Source organism: Asterias rubens, chromosome 20, assembly GCF_902459465.1.
Source record: "Asterias rubens chromosome 20, eAstRub1.3, whole genome shotgun sequence".
NCBI lineage: Eukaryota > Metazoa > Echinodermata > Asteroidea > Forcipulatida > Asteriidae > Asterias > Asterias rubens.
In genome coordinates this window covers 4058764-4078399 of record NC_047081.1, presented here as the reverse complement: position 1 = coordinate 4078399, position 19636 = coordinate 4058764, and the positions used below count along the sequence as shown (strand labels likewise).

At 37.7% G+C, this 19636-nt stretch overlaps 1 protein-coding gene across 1 annotated transcript; it reads right to left on the bottom strand.

Annotated features, from left to right (window-relative positions):
* Nucleotides 1–11324: 11324 nt before the first annotated feature.
* LOC117303960 lies at nt 11325–18851 on the bottom strand. Its single transcript, XM_033788428.1, has 6 exons — nt 18803–18851; nt 17980–18219; nt 17450–17650; nt 16923–17030; nt 15084–16502; nt 11325–14649 (listed from the first exon to the last, which is right to left on the bottom strand). The coding sequence occupies exons 1-6, from the start codon at nt 18849–18851 to the stop codon at nt 13790–13792; spliced, it is 2877 nt and encodes a 958-aa protein (XP_033644319.1). The 3' UTR covers nt 11325–13789.
* Between the last annotated feature and the right edge of the window lie 785 nt (nt 18852–19636).

Sequence of the window (19636 nt, the reverse complement as noted above, 5' to 3'; positions counted from 1 at the left end):
ACAAATACATAGGGGCTTAAAAAATAAACAAATCAACAAAAGGTTCAATGATGGAGACTTGCAGTTCTGGAATAAGGTGATAGGATCCCAGGAGGAGAGATAATTTTGGTGCTATATATGCAATCCCACATAACAGTAGGCTACCTGAAAACTTTGATTTTTTTTTATCTTTATCTGATTTTTCTTTTTGTTCTTTTTCTTTTGTCCTTTTTTTTTTGTGTGGGGGGGGGGGGGGGGTGAGATTTCTTGAATAATTCCTTTAACAGGTTAAAATAAACAAAGGGTAGATGTGTTTGTGCGATTCCCCTCTCCCAGAATTTGCATTTTAAGTCAGTTGTATCATTTGTCAGTATCTTGTTAAGACAAAATGTTGAAAAGTTATTTGATTGTTCTTCTGAACAAATGAGAGATTAAAGTTAGCCCAATCATTGGCCTGATGCACCGTGGCTGTATGCAGTGGTGGTGCTTTAACACAGTGGCGATGTACATGTGTACAATGGTCTTCAACGATGCATGCTGTACGTGTACTATGTGCACAATACGGGGACCATTGATCAGACCTACGTATGTATTTGTGATATTCAAGTCACTGTTCAAAAGTGTTGTCAGTCAAAATATGACGTTCAACTGTCCCTTTATCTGTGCTAACTCGTGCTAACGAGTCGTGTATAGTCTATCACTACAGATAATAACATCAATACAGAAATCTGTTATAGTACTTACCTTCAAACGTCTCAACTAAATGAGGGAAGTTCCACTCAAGAAGTTTTTTCCTTCATGAGATCCATTTCGTTACGTTGTGTGTGGTTACACTGTGGTACTGCAGAGCGCGACCCCAGCAGACAAGTCACACGCTGCGTATTTTGCACAATACTTGAGTAAAATATCGTGGTTTACTAAACACCATGTAAACTTTTACAACCAGTTCAGTAAAATTTGCATAATATGTGTTTAAAGTTGCTAAGTTATGTAAACTATTAGTTTTACTAACTATTTGAGTAGTTTTTTATTTACACAAACATTTTGTTTAAATTTTTCATTAATTTTTACTTATGTTAAGTATTTTTTTACTTAACACATTTAACATAAATTTTTTACCATTCTTTTTCTGAGTGCAGTGTGATTCTCTATTCTTGCAGTGTTATTTATTCGTATAATCATGGTTTCATGACAGATTATCCAGGAAGGTAATTATGTTTGACGTCAGTCAAATCCAACATCTTAAGTTGAATAACATGCCAATAGCAGTGTGTATGTACATGTAGCCTCTACATGACTAGTCCCCAATAATGTCTGTGACTCTGTGCCCATCCATTTGAAATCTGTGTTTTCTGAAAAGGTGTGCGAAAACTGCAGACAGAAACAACAGTTTACCTTGGACAGAAGTGCAACCCCCTAGAAAATAAAATGATGAACCCCTTTGTACCCCCCCCCCCATAAAAAAAAAATAATAATAATAATCAAAAACAACTGCCCTCAATCAGTGGAATTTTCTTTTTTTTTTAATAAAATCGAAACCTCAATGTTTTACCGTCCCTTAAAAAGAGCAGTCGTAAAACAAACACAATTTTCTACTTTGGCAAAATGTAAAACTTTGAACAGTGGGAGAAAATCTGCAAACCGGAAGGCGATCCTTGCGGTAAATTACATCTTGATGTGTTATTGTCGCATTATCAGCAGTTGGTAAATATCCTAACTCTTGTACTCCGAACCTCACTTATTTGAACAGGACTCTTGTGGTAGCTTCTGTGGTTATGATCTCAGGGCGCTATTTATTACAGAATTAAAGCATCACTATTGGTAATTACTCAAAATAACTGTTAACTTATTATGGTAACAAGCATTGGAGAGCTGTTGATAGTTGAAAACATTGTTAGAACTTGCTCGCTCTGAAGTAACATAGTTTTTAAGAAAGAAGTCATTTCTCACTCAAATATTAACAGACTTCATGCTTGAAGCCTTTTTATGGCTTCTGTGAAAGCACTTGTAACAATTTGTGCAACAAGGGTGTTCTAATTTCTTCCACTGTCCCTGCTACTTCAATGACACTTTGACTCCATTTATTTCTTTTTCATAATGTTGGGATACACCAAGTGAGGTGGTCTTGTTTGGGGCCAAAAATCTGACATAGCATCTTTAAGAATATTCTTTTGTGTTTTAGCAGTAGGAGGTCTCTGCACAGTACAGTGGGGGGAAAACAATCCTTGGGCATAACTTAGATGGGATTTCCTTGGGCATTACTTACATAAGATGTGGACCCATGACCGTTGCCATGGCAAATTCAATTTCCATTTTTCTATATACACCAACCTGTGAAACTTTCAGTGATTTTGATGTCTCCATTTTGTGAAACGAAAAAAACAAACAAAAAACACCTGTTTGTAAATTTCAATGATAAACAAGTTCAATTATAGCTTATTAATGGGTTGTATAGATATTCAAAATAAGCACTATTGATGTGTGTGGCATTCAACTGCTGTTTTATTGACTTTGACAGATTCAGATATAATATTTTCCATAGAGAATTTGTATTGTGTTCTAAAAGTTGTGAAATCAACAACTTTCAATTTTGGAACAAAACCCCAAAACTCTTTTAAATAATTACCACTGGTAAATATTTTGTTTTGATATAGGAGGATTTCGCCTTGTTAAACAGGGATTATGTTTATAGGCACTGGACACTACTGGTAATTACTCAAAATACTTGTTAGCGTAAAACCTTACTTGGTAACGAGCAATAAAGAGCTGTTGATACTAGTAAAAAATTGTGAGAAATGAAGTATTAAACATGGTTTTCAAGAAAAAAGTAGATTTTTACTCAAATATTGAATTTGATTTTGAGAACTCAGAATTAGATTTTGAGGTCTGGAAATCAAGCACCTGAAAAGCACAACTGCGTGGGACAAGGGTGTTTTTCTATTATTATCTCGCAACTTCGACGACCAATTCAGTTCAATTTTCTTAGGTTTGTATTATTCTGTGTAATTATGTTGAGATACACCAAGTGATAAGACTGGTCTTTGGCAATTACCGAAGGTATGTATTTAATGTTCAACCCATACCACATCAGAAAATCCACTGTTTGCACATTGCATTATGGTCACAACAGGTGCCTATAATACTGTTCGTTTCCATGAAATTCGCCATTGTTCATTACCAGTTTCTGTTTCTTATTGGGGGAGAAAAATAAAACAGTTTTAAATTAATTAGGCATGACATGAATGTATCGGTATGCACACAAATAACCATTTCACTGCTGGTATGTCTTTTGTTTGCACAATCATACTATGCGCTTTTGGCACGTTTCAGGTGTTTTTTCTGTACTTGTGACTTTGGTACTATATTTATGACTGGTACTGATAGAAACCATGAGTTGGGGACATGTTAGTTTCTAATGTTTGCTACTCAAAAAAAACACTGGACACCTTTGATAATTGTCAAAGACCAGTCTTCTCACTTGGTGTATTTCAACATATGCATAATATAACAAACCTGTGAAAATTTGAGCTCAGTTGGTCGTCGAAGTTGTGAGATAATAATGAGAGAAAAAACACCCTTGTCACAGTACGAAGTTGTGTGCTTTCATCAGATGCTTGTTTTTGAGACCTTAAATTCTAAATCTGGGGTCTCAAAAACAAATTTGTGGAAAGTTACTTCTTTCTCAAAAACTATGTCACTTCAGAGGGAACAGTTTCTCACAAGGTTTATAATATCAACCTCTTTCCATTACTAGTTTCCAAGTGAGGTTTTATGCTAAAAATTATATTTAGTAGATTTCAATAGTGTCCACTGCCTTTAAATGACATTAATTTATCCAATTTAACTATGACAACTATCAAGATTCAGAAGTATTTAGTAGTCATTATATCAATATCGCTTTCTCGAACAACTAACCTTTTACAGGAAAATAACAAGACAAGTATAACTTATCAAATTTGTATTTGAGTAATACAACAACATAAAGACAGTTTGTTTTGCATCAAGCCTTGATGGGCACTACTGGCATCAACCCTTTGTTTAAACCACTCTTCTCTAGTCTCTAATGTGGTGCAGTGTTTTGAATCAATAGAAAGGACATACAAGAATCAGAGTACAAGCGTTATTGTTTGTTTGATTGTGACACAATGCTTATTATTATTTCCGAATGGTTTTGTGCGTTTTTGAACTTTGCCATTGTTCTCTGTACTCTCTTGGCACTGAAGTAGTGCAAATACCTTTGTTATATGTGGCAGTTTTTGCCAAAAAGGGTGAAAGCCATATGCAGGGGGTTAAAGGCAGTAGGCACTATTGGTAATTACTTCAAATAGCTGTTAGCATAAAAACTTACTTGGTATTAAGTAACTATGGAGAGCTCAGTGTTGATAGTATAAAACATTGTGAGAAACGGCTCTGTCGAAATATGCATTTCATAACAAACGGTTTCAAATGCTTTTCATAGACCAACTCGTCCAATCCAAGGCAACGTGTTCCTTTAATAACTAATTTTGCGTTTTTTACTGCAGGGCAAATTCAAAACAGAATGCTGATAGAATTTCATTCCTGTGGCTGTCTGTTAGGACGAGGTTGTTTTAGGGTTGAGTTGTTTTTTATCTGAAGAGTACTTCATGTATTAAATTAGAATTTGAATAAATAAATAAATAAAACTTAAAATTGGAGAATACCGTTTCCAATCAATTTAAATTTGAAAGCAACTTAAACTGTTATTCAAAGTTGCTTATTTTGATTGCCAAAATCTACATACCTTTACGCCTGGTATGGGAAACCATTTTGTTTGTTTTGTTCTTGTATTGCTTTTCCTGAAATGTGAGCAGCTTCGAATACATTTTGTTTATCGTTTTGTTCTAATTGTTTTCCTTAAATGTGAGCAGCTTAAAAATGTTACTTTAGCAAACTGTTCAACTGTTTGCCCGAGTTGTGATCAGCACAAATAAACTTGTAATAAGCAGTTTATTTATGAGAATTATACCCAAACACAGCAACGTTTCCATCTACACATAATACGATTCTTGGCTGCAGTTTTAAGTACCTGTAAGCTGTTCATTATTAAAGTGAAGCAATTTGCCTCATTATAGAGTGATTAATTATTGTCCCGGCAATAATAATAGATGCGCCCTATCAGACAACAAAGTTAGATAGAACATCTGATTAATTCAAACTGACAGGCTTTATTACTAAAACCTTGCCGGTGTTAAAACAGCCTCCATTAATTGGTCACACCACTGTATGTCAAGATCTGTTTGGTTAAAATGGATTTTGAGGGGTGTAGCCACAGTCGTCAATGAGACCCTTAGGGTAAATACAATGTGTTAGTGGCCTAAAGGGAAATAAAAAGCACGGACCTTATCAAGATGGAGTGATGTGGAAGCCAAAGGCAATTGTAATGGTCTCTGCTAATGATAAGATCATTATGCAATCAACTAAATAAAGTAGTTGACCTGGGCCCAGTTTCATAGCGCTGCTTAGCGGCCGATTTTGTGCTTACTGTGCAATTTCTATTTCATAGCGCTGCTAACCGTTAGCACACGAAGGTGCTTACCGCACGAAAATAAATGACGTCACAATGCAAATCCACGGTAAAAACGTAATATGGTCGCCCAATTTTTCTGCTAACCTGTGAAATACGCTAAGGCTTACGCAAATTTTTTCTGCTACAGTAAGCACGCAAATTTGCTTACCGTTAAGCAGCGCTATGAAATTGGGCCCTGAGCTTGTTTTCACATGAATCATGATCAAGTGATCAGGAAAGCAGCAATGAATGTTCCTGGAATAAAATGCTTGTTCCATCCATTAATTAGTGAATATGATATTGGGATAAATTGAAGTTAAATTATTAATTAAGTGGAAAAGTTTCCGTACCACGCCACCACTTTCTCATTCGATATGAACTAAGGATATTATCTAATTTACCTCATGGATGAGAAAAGATATCCCTTTTGTAAAAATTTGTGAAAAGGCGATGGCGTTATACGGAAAGTTACCCCATCCTTACTTGTACTTGTAGAAACTAAGTAAAAGGCTCCCCTGAGCCTTATAATTTCTAGAAGTACCCCATCCTCATTTCAAAGACTACACAACAAAAAGTAGCTTTTAATTGAATTGTTGTTAACTTGAACACAATTCTTCTTACCTCTTTGTTTATGCACCCAGGGAATTTGTTACTCCTTTAGTTTCTAGAAGAAGGGAAGTTGTGGTGGGCTCCTTCCTCTCTCTCCATCCAGAACATTTCCATCTCCACAGTATATGAAGGCCCTCTGTTGAGAATATCTCTCCGCCGGAAGGACTGAGAGCGTGTCTAAGGCCGTGTCCGAAACGGCAACTTCGGCTACAGCTACGGCTAGATCGCGCGCGTCTGCCTATTCTTCAACACTGGTAGACGCGCTGATCTAGACGTAGCTGTAGCCGAAGTCGTCGTTTCGGACACGGCCTTATAAGAGTGTTCTTTGACATTGGTGTTTGTTGAGAGGACGTGTCGTGGTCCGCCCCCGCCCCCTCCAATTTGTACCTTCATTGTGTTTTTGGATTCTCGGGAATTCTTTAAAGGGTTTTAGGCAGCTGGTTTTAGGGTTGTGGGGGTACTTTTGTACAGTACGGTATTTTCAACTACAATTCAAACATTTGACACGTAATAAGTCTTTGAAAATTAAATATTTATTTGCTTTATTGTACAAAAACTTGCAAGTGGAATTCACATATAATATATGTACAAATATAATTAACTGAATTATTAAACTATACAACGACAGGAACAAATGTCCACTCAATAGTCTTGCTTCATAATGTACAAATGAATCTAAATAATATTGCATAATATAGCTTTTTTTCCTTTTGTTATTCACAACCAACAAAAATATACAAACATGATTCACTGAAAGACAGGTTTACTCATTTTGGTGTTTTGACGACAACTTATATGACACATTTTTACTCTAGGTGGTTGTGTCTAAGACACGGCTATGGCTGCAGCTTGCATTTCCCTATACTTTAATATTGCTGCTTAAGCCAAAAGCCATAGCCAGAGAGACCCTTAACTCAAACATATCCTAGTCATAAAGCCAATAAACACTTAGCCAATAAAAATGCACCCTTGCTTTTAGGATTTTAGAAAGATTGACAGGACTTTTCAGGTAGAAACATTTAAACTAAACAAGTTACGAGTTTCTGTTTATCATTTTTGCATACATACTCTGCAAATTTGTGTGTTTCAATTATCTGTTTAGAATTGGATCCATGTGTGGCTTTATGCAAAATCAGCATTTTCAAATACACATGTGAGCTTTTCATGCACATAATTTCAAAAATGACAGACAACAAACTAAGGAATGACTTGTTATAAAAGTTCATAGCAATGTCAATACTCCGGGGAAATATTTTCATCTGAACTACTACTTTAGTTGACAGTAGTTTCCTACAAAGATTAAAACTGACTTGGAGATACCCTTGACATTTTTTACTTCAGTTATAGCACCCTTGCCAAAATGGTCTCAAAAGACATCAGAAACCATCTGCAGGTCTCCAAAAGTAAAATATGACATTACTTAGGTTTTAATTGGAAATAGTGTTTAGTGGCTTTAATAGTCCTCATGTAAGACTGCAAGAAGGTGCTACAATAAAAGTTACACATTGCAAGATTTATTTGGGGAAAGGTTAAAGTGTTACTTCCCATTATTAAATTTAATTTTAGTTTGTTGAATATATATTTTGTGTTGTACTCAGTAATGTCATAAATCAAGCACCCACTTGTGGTTGAGCATTAGGTAAACTGTATAAATTCTTTTTATTAAGCCCCTTTCACACATGAGAGCAAATTAGCAAAAGGCCCCTTGCTAAATTGTAGCATGGTTGTAAAATTTTACAAAATGTACCTCGAGAGAAAGTACAACAACTTGTTCTACTGTGTATAATTTGCAATATTGTTTTTTCTTGTAAAGCGCTTAGAGGCTTTTTGTGTGAAGCGCTATATGAAAACTGTGTATTATAGGTTTTCTCGGTCAAATTCGGCAAATGAGCAGTCAATTTAATTTTCATGCGTTCGAATTAAAGCTGTTTTGCTTTTCCAGTTGTTACTGCGTTTCAAATTCAGAATTCGGCCAATCAATTTCGTTTTGGGTCGAGTCAAATTCCTTAAGCACTCTGTTCAATTTAGCGTAGCGTCATTCTTTTTCGTGACACACACGCCTCACTAAGCGTCTCTGAATTCGAATGCTGCTTTGATGAATTGTTAAATTATATGATTATTTGGTTAATTCGAATGACGCAACATTACAATTGACTAATCCCAAAACGAAATCTAATGACCCTTTTGAGTAGCGTTCGATTTTGCGCGAAATAGAATAGCTTGGTGGTTAAATTGGCTGCTCTTTTTTTGAAATTGACCAAGAAAACCTATATTATTATTATTATTATTATTATTATTATTATTATTATTATTATTATTATTATTATTATTTTAATAATCTTGTCAACATTGCTACATTTTACAACCATGATAAAATTAAGCAAAGGACCCCAGTTAAGTTGCTGTCATGTGAATAGAACTTAAAGGCCTTGACCAAATTGATAGCTTTGAATGTGGCTATGATCAAATCGCTGGAAAGGCTTGATGCTGCTGGCCAAGATCAGATCACTGAAATACCGTACTGTCGCTACTGCTGCCTTTGTTCATAGCCATAGGCAAAGCCAATTGAAGATGACAATGTATTCTCTTACAATGCAGTGAGTAACAGGTTCCACTATTTATCCATTACTTTGGTAACGACATTGAAAAACAAGTTGAATACAATTAGACTGTTTTTGGCTCATCTGCTCTCTTTGTACAGTATTCTTGGAATGACACGAATCAATAATTTATCCTAAAATAAATTTTAAAATACTGTTTTATGAACATCTTCAGTTAAAAAAACACCTTAAGTAATTTTTGATCCCACATTGTGTGCTTCTATGAAAAATACAAAAATATCTGACATCTGTGAATATAAACAAAAACAAGCAATCACCATGGCAACATATTGATAATGCCAATTGCTCAACTTGTCACAGAATTGTTGTCTTTAATAAATACATGTTTGGAACTTGAGTGGACTGTTTTTTCGCTCAATCTTGTGTTGAGATTCACTTCTAGTAAAAAGGAGTTCAATATACAAGAAAAGAAATTTTAATCTCAGATATGCAGGATATCAAATGCAAACCACTGGCAAAGGAGAAACATTGCATTGGAAAAATAATTTCGGAAGGAAAACATTGACTTAAATTTCATAAGGAAGAAGATGTTTTTTTTGTTTTATATCTGCATAAAATATATCCATGTCTGAGTAATGTTTGCATTATCTGCATATTATATTCTCTGCATAAAAGTGATTTACTTGATTATTTACTTAGGTTAACAAAGCAGATATGAACAAAAAAGGAAAGGAGTTACAGTTTGAAAATGCTTACCAACCAATTGAGGTATAAATGCAAAACATTTAACATAACAGAGACTTTTTCAAAGACTTTCTCCGTTATTAAAGGGTTGAAACACTAAGTCATTAACACAGTTATTAAGCATAAAACTTTGCTGAAAACGCTTCTAAGCAAAAACTCAAAGCAAACCTCAGTGTGTTAAGTATTGTTTTATTGTTATTAGCCAGTTTTTTGGCTTAAACATATAGCTATATGGACTTGGGCCATTAGGCTTTCTATGGTATTTTTGTCATTGAGGTTCTACATGTTCTTTGATGTTCTGCATTTAAGCCAACTATTTGTTTTGTTTAAATTCAATCTTGGAAACCACAAAACATGTTCTCCATTGATTAAATGGTACATCAAAATGGCGTAGGCATACATAATAATTAATGTCAAATAAACAAGGTACATAATAATTGAGTACAGGATGACCACAAAAACGGACAGGAAAAACAAAGTTCCTTGTCTGATATTTTAGCTGATTTTAACAAGGCTATAAAGTTAGTAAAAAATGCACTGAATTTTGTTGTCCTATAGCGGCCGTACTTCACCTAGTTATCTCTTATCACCATGTGATACATTTAGATTACTCTAGCTGTTGCCAAAAATCATTAATATTGATGTTGAGATATATTTTGACACCATAATAGCAAGGGTCAGTGTTAGTGTCTTAAGGCAGAGGAATTATGCCAAGTACCGTCTGTCCTTCACTGAGGGAAGTGCGTGGGGGTTCAACCCTGTATAGATTATGTAGCAGTTTTTCCTTCCATTCTAAACGGATCCTTTACCTGTTTAATAGAATACTCCAATTCTGGAAAATTAAAAAAACCTAAACCATGAATACATGACAAGTATCGATAGTTTGGGCTATTAGTACTGTATCCATCAAACTCAGAAAACATGGTCATGATGTTTTAGGATTTGTTATGAATCAAAGAGTACAGCCCAAAACAGTTATACTTAACCCGAGTAAAGAAATTGTCCAATGGCAAGCATGGGTACATGGCTTATCCATAATTGGGTCACAAAATTCATCACTGCAATTACCTATCTTTCTGAAAGTTTGTATATACTCAGCGCCTTGAGTACCTGGTTTGGTAGATACGTGCGCTATAAAGACTTCGATATTATTATTATATTATATTATTATCCATGCAGAAATGAATCCATCAAAATCAAGTATTGACAAAAAGGAGCAAAGAGTACTCTAGTAAATAAGCCCTTTGCTGGGAATATGGTTAATTTAGGTATGCAGTACTGAATCCATCAAAATTGAGAAAAACACAAGTTTGAGCATTAGCAGGGTTACACTTAGAAAGTTAAGGTGCATATCGATTATCGTGTTAATGTATCAAAACAAAATCATTACTAAAAAATCATCTTAAGTTGGGTTGTTAAAGGAACACGTTGCCTTGGATCGGTCGAGTTGGTCTTTGAAAAGCGTTTGAAACCGTTTGTTACGAATTGCAAATGGTTAGATAGATAATTTAAAAGTAGAATATAATGATCCACATAATAGATGTTAAATTTGCATCGGGGATAAAGAATATTAATTTTGGTTTTTACCCATACACCGATGTGTGTTAGCACTGTATACTCAGTACTTTCCCGAGTCCTGTGAAAAAATATCACAGGCATGTTACTCGGGTGGGATTCGAACCCACGACCCCTGCAATTCTAGAGCAGTGATCCACACAAACATGCCTCGAAATTGCACGGTTTTCCTTATACGTCGCGAAGAAACACGTTCGGCCATTTATATAAATGGCCGACCGTGTTAGTGCGCGACGTAAAAGGAAAACCGTGCAATTTCGAGTGATACTTGTGTGGATTATTATATTCTACTTTTAAAATATCTTTCTAACCATATGTATTTCATAACAAACGGTTTCAACTGCTTTTAAAAGACTAACTCGTCCGATCCAAGGCAACGTGTTCCTTTAACATTAGGAAACTGATATTAATGCACTCTTCCTGTAGATAATTTCATGTGAAAGCTTTCCATACAATAAATGTTTGGCTGGATTTCTACAGACAACCAAAAAGAAGACGTTAACTTTGCCATTGTACTCTATATACACAGGTGACCTGTTGTTGTAAAATTTCAAAAGGCTATTTTGGTCTTGTATATTTGTGTGCTGGATGAGCCAATGCCGATAATTATAAGCAGCTGCTGGACACATTTCAGTTTAGTGACATCGAACCAGCGGTGAAATGTTTACACACAGTATTGTGGTAAAATGTGGATGGCATACATTAAGTAAAACCATTTTACTTCTCAGGAAGATTTGAGACAGAAAACGGAAATGCTCATAAAAGTATATGCAAATGTATGCAACTTTTCTACCAGAAGTTAATGACATTTATTATGTACATAAATCAAAGTCACCAGCCATATTTCTAGACAGCAAAATTACCATAAGCTTCTTGTTTTTCGTTGCGGACACTGTATCTTCCCAAACCCATACTGCATTACATATCCTGGTTCAACCAGTACACAACAGCTAGATTGAATTTACTCAGGAGCTTAAGTTTCACACACATGTAACACGATAGTGCAACCTAGACTTTCATTTTCAAAACATCCTTTTCTGGCATATATATGAAAATTAAAACTGAACACTGATTTAACTCTTACGCGCACGTCAAAATATAAAATTTCAAAATCACTTAAGTTAATCAAATTTGATGCGATTCTCAAGACAGAAACCCTAATAGTTTGTGTTCCCTCTGCTCCTTGGACGGGAACAATTCCCAGCAGATGGTTTCACCATCAACCGAGGAAAACAAAATATGAGAAAGATGGATCTATAGTCAGCCTTCGAGACTATTCTTGCTCTCTTGATTAAAATTCGCCTTGAATGGATGAAAAATAAGATGCTCCGTGGTGACCACCATGCTCTTTAAACATTACAGCGTAAACAACTGTTGGCCTGGGGCCAATTGCCAGACAAAGGAATCAAAGTCAAAGGCGGATATAATTTACTGCCTTGACCAACCTCCCATCAAGGATTTGCCTGCTTACACGGCCGTGTGGTAAACACAAATAACTCAGTGCACATGCTGTGTGTAGTCAGAGAGTCCGTACGCTGCTTTTGTCTAAAGGAGAGCCTGTATGCATAATAAAGCCCCGATAACAGCTCATGTGGAGGGCAGAGAAGGGGGGGGGGGGGGGGGGCGGATGTGGGAGGCCTCATTCATCCAAAAGATCAAAACAAAACAGAATCTTACTGAGTCAACAGTCAGTGTTAATTCAAAGACTACTTCTTAAGAGAGGGATAAAATAACGCATCAAATTCAGCGCAGGTGAAACATCTCAATTTCGCACTAAGTCGGGCGTGGACTTATCACTTCATGCATTTTAACTATGTTTGCAAACACATACTATAGACTGTGAATGCTGTTAGCTATGCATGGATACCTCATACTGACAGATTCTTGAATACCTAAACCAAATTTGAATTTTCATTAAAAAATGATGTGTTGGTAACTTTCAAAAACATGCAGAGAATTTTCTTTTTTAATTTAAACTCTGCCCAAAATTTAAACTGGTGTTAGTCTGGTCTCTTTAATGTGGTGGCCCATTCTATAGTGATATTCACCCTTGCCCCCAGGGTACTAGATTATAAACTTAGTTGTGTATAACACAGTCTAGACGCATTAGCATACATAGCCTCTTCCCTGTACTGCAGTGAATGGCTTTCCACAATGAATGCTTTACACAACAAATCTGAATACAATATCCACACACAAGTCACACTATACGATTTTCAGCAATATTCAAAAGACAACATTACGTGTACACACACACACACACACAGGCAACTGGATTTACAAGTTTTACTGTCACGGGCTGCTAAATTTTCCATAAACGTTACCACATGAACATCTCTGTGTACATAAAAAAACATTCACTTGGTCCATGGAAGAGTACATGTACTCGGTGCAACCGAATGACAAATTGTCGATAAAAAATTGCAAGATTGTTTTGAAATAGGAGTTCATCCATGTGTATATAAAATCTTTTTACGTCAGCCTATAGACTACAAACACAACACAGTACATTTTTATGAAGAAAGTACAATGTGCAGGCTTTGTGTGCACAAAAATACTGTAGCTTGATTAAGTTGGGCATCGAATACATTTTGTGAATAAAGTGTTGTTATAAATGTGTGAGATACAATTAAAATTTTGTGGTGCAGATTTTGTAAAGAAAAATCTTGTCATTTCGTTTTGTTTAACGTTTCCCACCTGAATGTCTTTCACACTTTAAACGGTTGATCAGATTTTATTTGATCATGACAGCCTCAAAATGAGAAATATACTGGACAGAATATAGTAGCATCTGTCAAAGATTCCGGTACTCATCTGAACTCTCCGTCTTCCTGTCCTGACTGAACACAACGGTGTCCACGTCCGCAGTAAAGTGGATACCGCCATCCTGCCCCCTGTTGGGCTTGGTGTTCTTGCTAGCTTCTATTTGGTTGAACTGCATGCTGCTCGGCGCAGAGGTAGAAGCGAGATAACCATCCTGATCCATAGAAGGTGGATTCTCTTGGATGAAGTTACTCACGCTGTCGTTGAAATCGGGGTCGTCAAGGATATCCACCTCTGTCGAAGAGCTGGGATTTTGCATCCTTGGCTGGGCGCTGGCTCGTCGAGACTGCCTAACGACGTCCCCAGGATCAATACTTGCGTAGTTATGCTTGTGGCGGGGGCGTGACGAGTCCACCTTAACCACACCCGCCGAGTTTCCTCGTTTGCGCATAAACCTTTCCATGAAGCTCATGCTGCTCTTACGATCCCTGGGTGGGGTTCCAGTGACTCTAGGTGGGCGTTCCCGGAGACTCATCGTCCTGTGATTTGGGCGGGGTGATAGCGAGCTCACCTCTCCGCTGACCGTTGCAGAACGTTTCAACTTGGCCTGGACAAAGGGCAGTTTATCGTTGGAATGGAGAGGGCTCTGGGGGACTCCCTGGAGCACAGGGCTGGAGAACTTCCTGGCTTGAAACCGCTTGAGTTTCTCCTCATAAACTGGTTTCATGATGAGGTATCCGTCAGTGTCATCTTCATCATCATTTGGGTCGCGACTCCACACTGTCCCGTCTGTCACAGCACTGAATGACAGGGAAGGATCCGTGTTACAGCGCTTACGCCTTGTGTAGCTGTCAATACTTTTGTCTTCTGGTAAACTCACTTTTGGATCATCTGAAACAAGAATGAGATCACAACGTTTTGAGATTTCTTGAGGATAAAGCAAATCAAGTGACAAAAATTGATTTGAGGAAGTTGGCTTCAATCTAAGAACAGGGTTCGAATAAAAGATCAGAAAGCTTGATCTTACACAAGATCAAAGTAACAAGTTTTCTCACAGTCTATAAAATGTCCATGAAGGCCCACTTGTTGAACTTTTCTTTTGAAAAGAATAATTAGGGCTACTTTCATTTTGCAAAGGAGCAAACATCTTTGAGCGTTTATAACTATTTCATAGGGGCACTAGGGTTTAGACCGTTTCTTCATTTCGGTTTCAATAAAAGACCTTTGCAATGAAATCTAATGACCTTTGTTTTACTCAAAGCATACATGTACACCAAATTTAAATTGACTTTATTATAGTCAGATACATGTGTACCGTGACTTACCTATTGAACCTTCTGCCCTTTGAAGTGACTGTCTCCTGCGGGTGATGTAAGACGTGACAGACGGTGCACTGGATATGGGACTCTCTGGTCGCCTGCTCTCTGGTCTTCTCTCCACCGATCCCTTCCTCACATAAATAAAAGCCTCTGGGTCCTCATCCTTCTGGCTCAACAACCTACTTTGAAAGTCAGGATCTGAACTTCGAGATGAGATGGTGGATGCAAGAAGAGGCGGGGACGAGGAACGCTCGTCTTGACTGTGGGATTGTCTCTTACAGAAAGCCCTTTGGCAAGTCGACCCTATCGAGGATTGTCGAGGCCGGCTGAACGATGCACCACGGCTTGTTCTAGCGTCGAGTAACGAGTCACAAGCTGAGCTGACTGACTCATTACTACTACTCGAAATACTATTCAGTCTCAGCATAGCGATGGGTCCGACAGGCTTCACAAGGTCTCCATGTTGGAATGGAACCGGGATGTCATTCCCTCGTTCATTTGTTGCTTTCTCTGCATCGGGTAGTTCCTGCAGCATACCGTGGAGGGTACTAGCGGGGACAAGATTGTCAAACGGTGGGGGAAGGGAGTCTGAACGCTCCATGGAGGGATGTACTGACAGGCTTCTGCCTTTACTTGCCTTGCTTGTTCCTGGCTTAGAGTTTCCATTCTCGTTATATTTCATAAGTAGATAATCTTCATTAAGTGGCAAGCTCATTGTCCGCGCGTGTGCGGCGTTACTGGAAAATTTGGGCGTCCGACTCTTAGACGCTTCCGGTCTGTCCTCGGACAATTGCATTAAACCATCAGCCGAACCCTGTGGCTTCAACTTCTTGTTTTTAGGAGGTGGCAGATTCACATATTCATTTTCTTCTTTATCGCTGTCCACCCCGTGGGGTTTTCTGCCTCCATGGCAAATGGAGCATGCCTCATGCAACTCTCCCATGTGAGGATCATTTCCATTGGAGGTATCCTCATGTTCTCTTAAATGATTAAATGAGGCCATGATCTCATAGTTCTGCTCACGGATCGGCGTTGTTTTCTTCGGAGACCGTAGACTGTCGCAGTTATTAAATATCGTTTCCACACTGCTGCCGCTGCTACTGCCTCCACCATAACCGACATGGGCCATGGCTAATCCCGAGTGATCCAACTCAACCATTTCAACATTGCGTCCCAATGAGTCATTTCTGTGGAGATGCGACATAGTCTGGTTACGGTTATTGCATGTGTTATTCCGATGTGAACATTGTTCCAGGAATGCGGCACTGTTGGCCTGTGCCGTACAACTATTCCCTGCCTGGGATCCACCATGTCCATTCCCAGCATCATCTGACGTGTTGTCGTCTTTCCGGACACCACTGATGAGGTGACGAACTTCTTCTGAGAAGTTGCGCCTCCTTGGAATGAGTTCCTCATGAATGGAAACTGTAAAATTAAGGAATTTAAATCATTCAATTTAAAAATGTTACTTATTTATATTAAACAGGCCATTACATTTCCCATTAGCACAGATTTCATTGACGAGTACCAGAAACACAGCACAAAATAAAGACATTGAAATCTGAAATCTTTTAAATTTTACAGAGTGCAAACCAAAAGTGCGTTCATGTATAATATATGCAATCCATTTTCATCTGGTAATTACTACAATTCCAGAAACCATGATCGCAGTCAAGGCAAAATTAATTGATTAATTTTCTAAGCCTTATTTGGTCACGTAGCATGTTGTATAATGAAGGGGAAAAAATGAAATAAATAGGGCTGATTTACGTGGCCTTAGTCAGCCCAAGAGTTAATGGTTCTATGAGAAAAGCAATAACAGGCGTTATAGTTTAGATGCCTCACCTGTGCTAGATACGTGGGACCACCTGTTGGAACTGCTGTAGGTAGCCGCATCAAAGTGAGACTTAAGCGTCTCACCCTGCTCTGTGAGCACCACGAAGGCACCGCCATCTATCAGCCAAAATACAAATACAATGTCAGCAATCGTTGGGAAATAAAACATTACACAAAATGGTTACATTGGTTTAAGTATAGTCGGTTCTGTGCTTGAATCAGCCTTTTAGGCATGATTGCTTCACTGATACACAATTTTGTGTTCAACTGCGGCCAAGAAAAACAAGGATATCAAAGTGGTTTAACTACACGCCACTTGGGCTTTGATCTTTTCAGGCAAATGATCCAAGTAAAAAATTAAACTTAAAATTATACCGTAATAGTGTACACTAGGTTGATAACTTAGGGCATGTTCTATTTGGAGAACTGACTGTTCCCATCTCATGATTCAAGCAGGTGGCATTCCACTTGGGAGTGTGTTTCGGTGGCAGTGGTGGGATATACGACCGTTCAAAGAATCAACAATATTTGCTCACCTTTATCTGATCGGACTTCAAATGCAAATCCTTCGTCGATCAGACCGTATCTTGTTAGGTTAGCGAGACTCCAACCGCCGATAAGTTGTGACGGCACGTCATCGGTGATTGCAAAGTGGTTGTCATGGAAGTACAAGAGGCCAGGGCCTGCTCGTAGACGACTGCCGTTTGGGATGTTAATCTTGCATTTGATCGTCGTTACTATAAGGACATAAAAATAATTAAAAAATCATTTTAATTAATAGTCGGCTCCAATAACATGTTCACAATAATTTTCAACATCAAACTTGAATAGTAGCAGAAAAAAAGGCAAAATTCAGAACAAATACAACACAAATGTATCTGACGAAATTGTTTTGAGATACAGCTTAATTTTGATCAATCAAGAAAACAAAAGCAACTTTGCAACCCCAACTTCTGCCCAAATGGTGACACATTTGATATAGGCCCCCTACAATCTTAGCATATTCTTGGCTGACCTTTTTATCATCTTTGTCAAAGATGTATATTTTAAGACGAAAATCCCTTACCACTTCCTAGTGTATTATGTGTCTTGTAAAACCAGTCCAGAAGGTCAGAATGACAAGCAAACGACAGCAGCACAATCTGATTAATGCATACGATGGTCAGCACAAATGGGTTCTTGGGATGCCGGATGCACGACTCCACCCCACAGAAGTTCTCTGCCGAGATGACAATCTGCTCCCGCCGTAGCTCCTTGCCTGATAACAGTTGGTCTTGGCCTTTGTAGAACTTCAATACAATTTGATCTGATAAAGAGGGAAAACAAATTCAATAAGCTGTTTACTAAAAAAAGAACAATAACCCTTTAAGGCCGTCATAAATTGGAATAAATAAATATATTAGTGGTAATGGATGCAGAGCTATTTGTTTGAACTTTGTCACTCAACCTAACTGATGCACAGTGTTAATCTATAGCCACCCGTACCAGAAAACACTCTGAAAAGTGTACTGGGTTCTTTTTCGTGCATGATATACAGCCCATGGAACTATGGTTACGGTCAAAATTACTATGGTCAAGTGACTTGCTCAAGGAAACAAACCGGGATCCAAACCCACACTTTACATTAGACAACATCAGAACTTGAGTCTGGTGCACACCACTCAGCCACATGGGCATAAGAATAAAGCTATGATACTTGTACAGCAATGGACCAAATAATCCAGCTATCAAGAGTTACAATGGAACACCCACACTGTAAATTGTACAGGGAGCAATTTGATTTTATTGTGTAAAAACTAATCAGTCAAATCACCATCAAATTTACTCCCACCCTCCTCCTCCCTTCCAAATTTACAAAAAAGAGACAACTACAATGTACATGTACCCACTGTATCCCATGTAAACAACCTCATCATGTGTATCAGTAGACTTGTCCATTAAGCTCGTTTTATCCAACAGGCCAAGCAGTGGATTAAAAAACAAACTTCTCCTATAACCAAAACACCCCCACCCAAAGCACCCAAAATGCCACCTACACTCAGTACACTCCTCATTCTGTGTACACAGCCACCAGTTGAGCCCCGGCTAAACCAAGAATTTGCCTTTTCGATAAACACCTTAATCACCCCTTTGGCAAATCCTCTTTACAATGTATCATCCCTCTTTGTATTTCCAGTACAAAAGAGGAGGAAATATCCCTAGTCCCAAAAGGAAAAACAAACCGAGTATCTTTTTCTGCAATCTCTTTTCTTTTTTTTATTCAGAGGAAGATCTTGGTGTATTGTATCTTTGGATAGTGTGGGGGTGTGGATGTCATCTATGGGGACCCATGTCATGCTTAAACTTCTGTGATGCACTAATTTGGTGTACACGTAGCATGTCAAAAAGGTATTGCTGTGGTTGTTATGCTCCTTGTGCAAACATTTGTTTGGATTGGTTGGTCCAACAAAACAATATTTATAAGTAACTAAAAGTGCACCGATTTAAAACTACAAGAGCACCAAACATGCCAAAGCCAATCCTTAGAGAAATATTTCACTTCTGTCGCGAGGGAGGATTTAGCATTTGAAGTTCCCAGAAGACTTGTGCTTCTAAAAACCTTCAGAAACGAAAGCATATAAGAAGCGTTTGCAGTAACAATAAAACAGGAGTTGTAGCCAAAAGAAGTCACTAACATGAAAAACAAACAGTGGACAAATAAAGAATGACCCTCAAGTTTTCAT

Excerpts from the sequence above, each read along its gene's own strand:
- LOC117303960 (XM_033788428.1), bottom strand. The coding sequence starts at position 18,851 with ATGGACAAGTCTACTGATACACATGATGAGGTTGTTTACATGGGATAC. Across the intron at positions 18,220-18,802 it reads GGTTGTTTACATGGGATACA|ATCAAATTGTATTGAAGTTC; the intron begins GTGGGTACATGT and ends CCTCTTTATCAG. Across the intron at positions 17,651-17,979 it reads ACATAATACACTAGGAAGTG|TAACGACGATCAAATGCAAG; the intron begins GTAAGGGATTTT and ends ATGTCCTTATAG.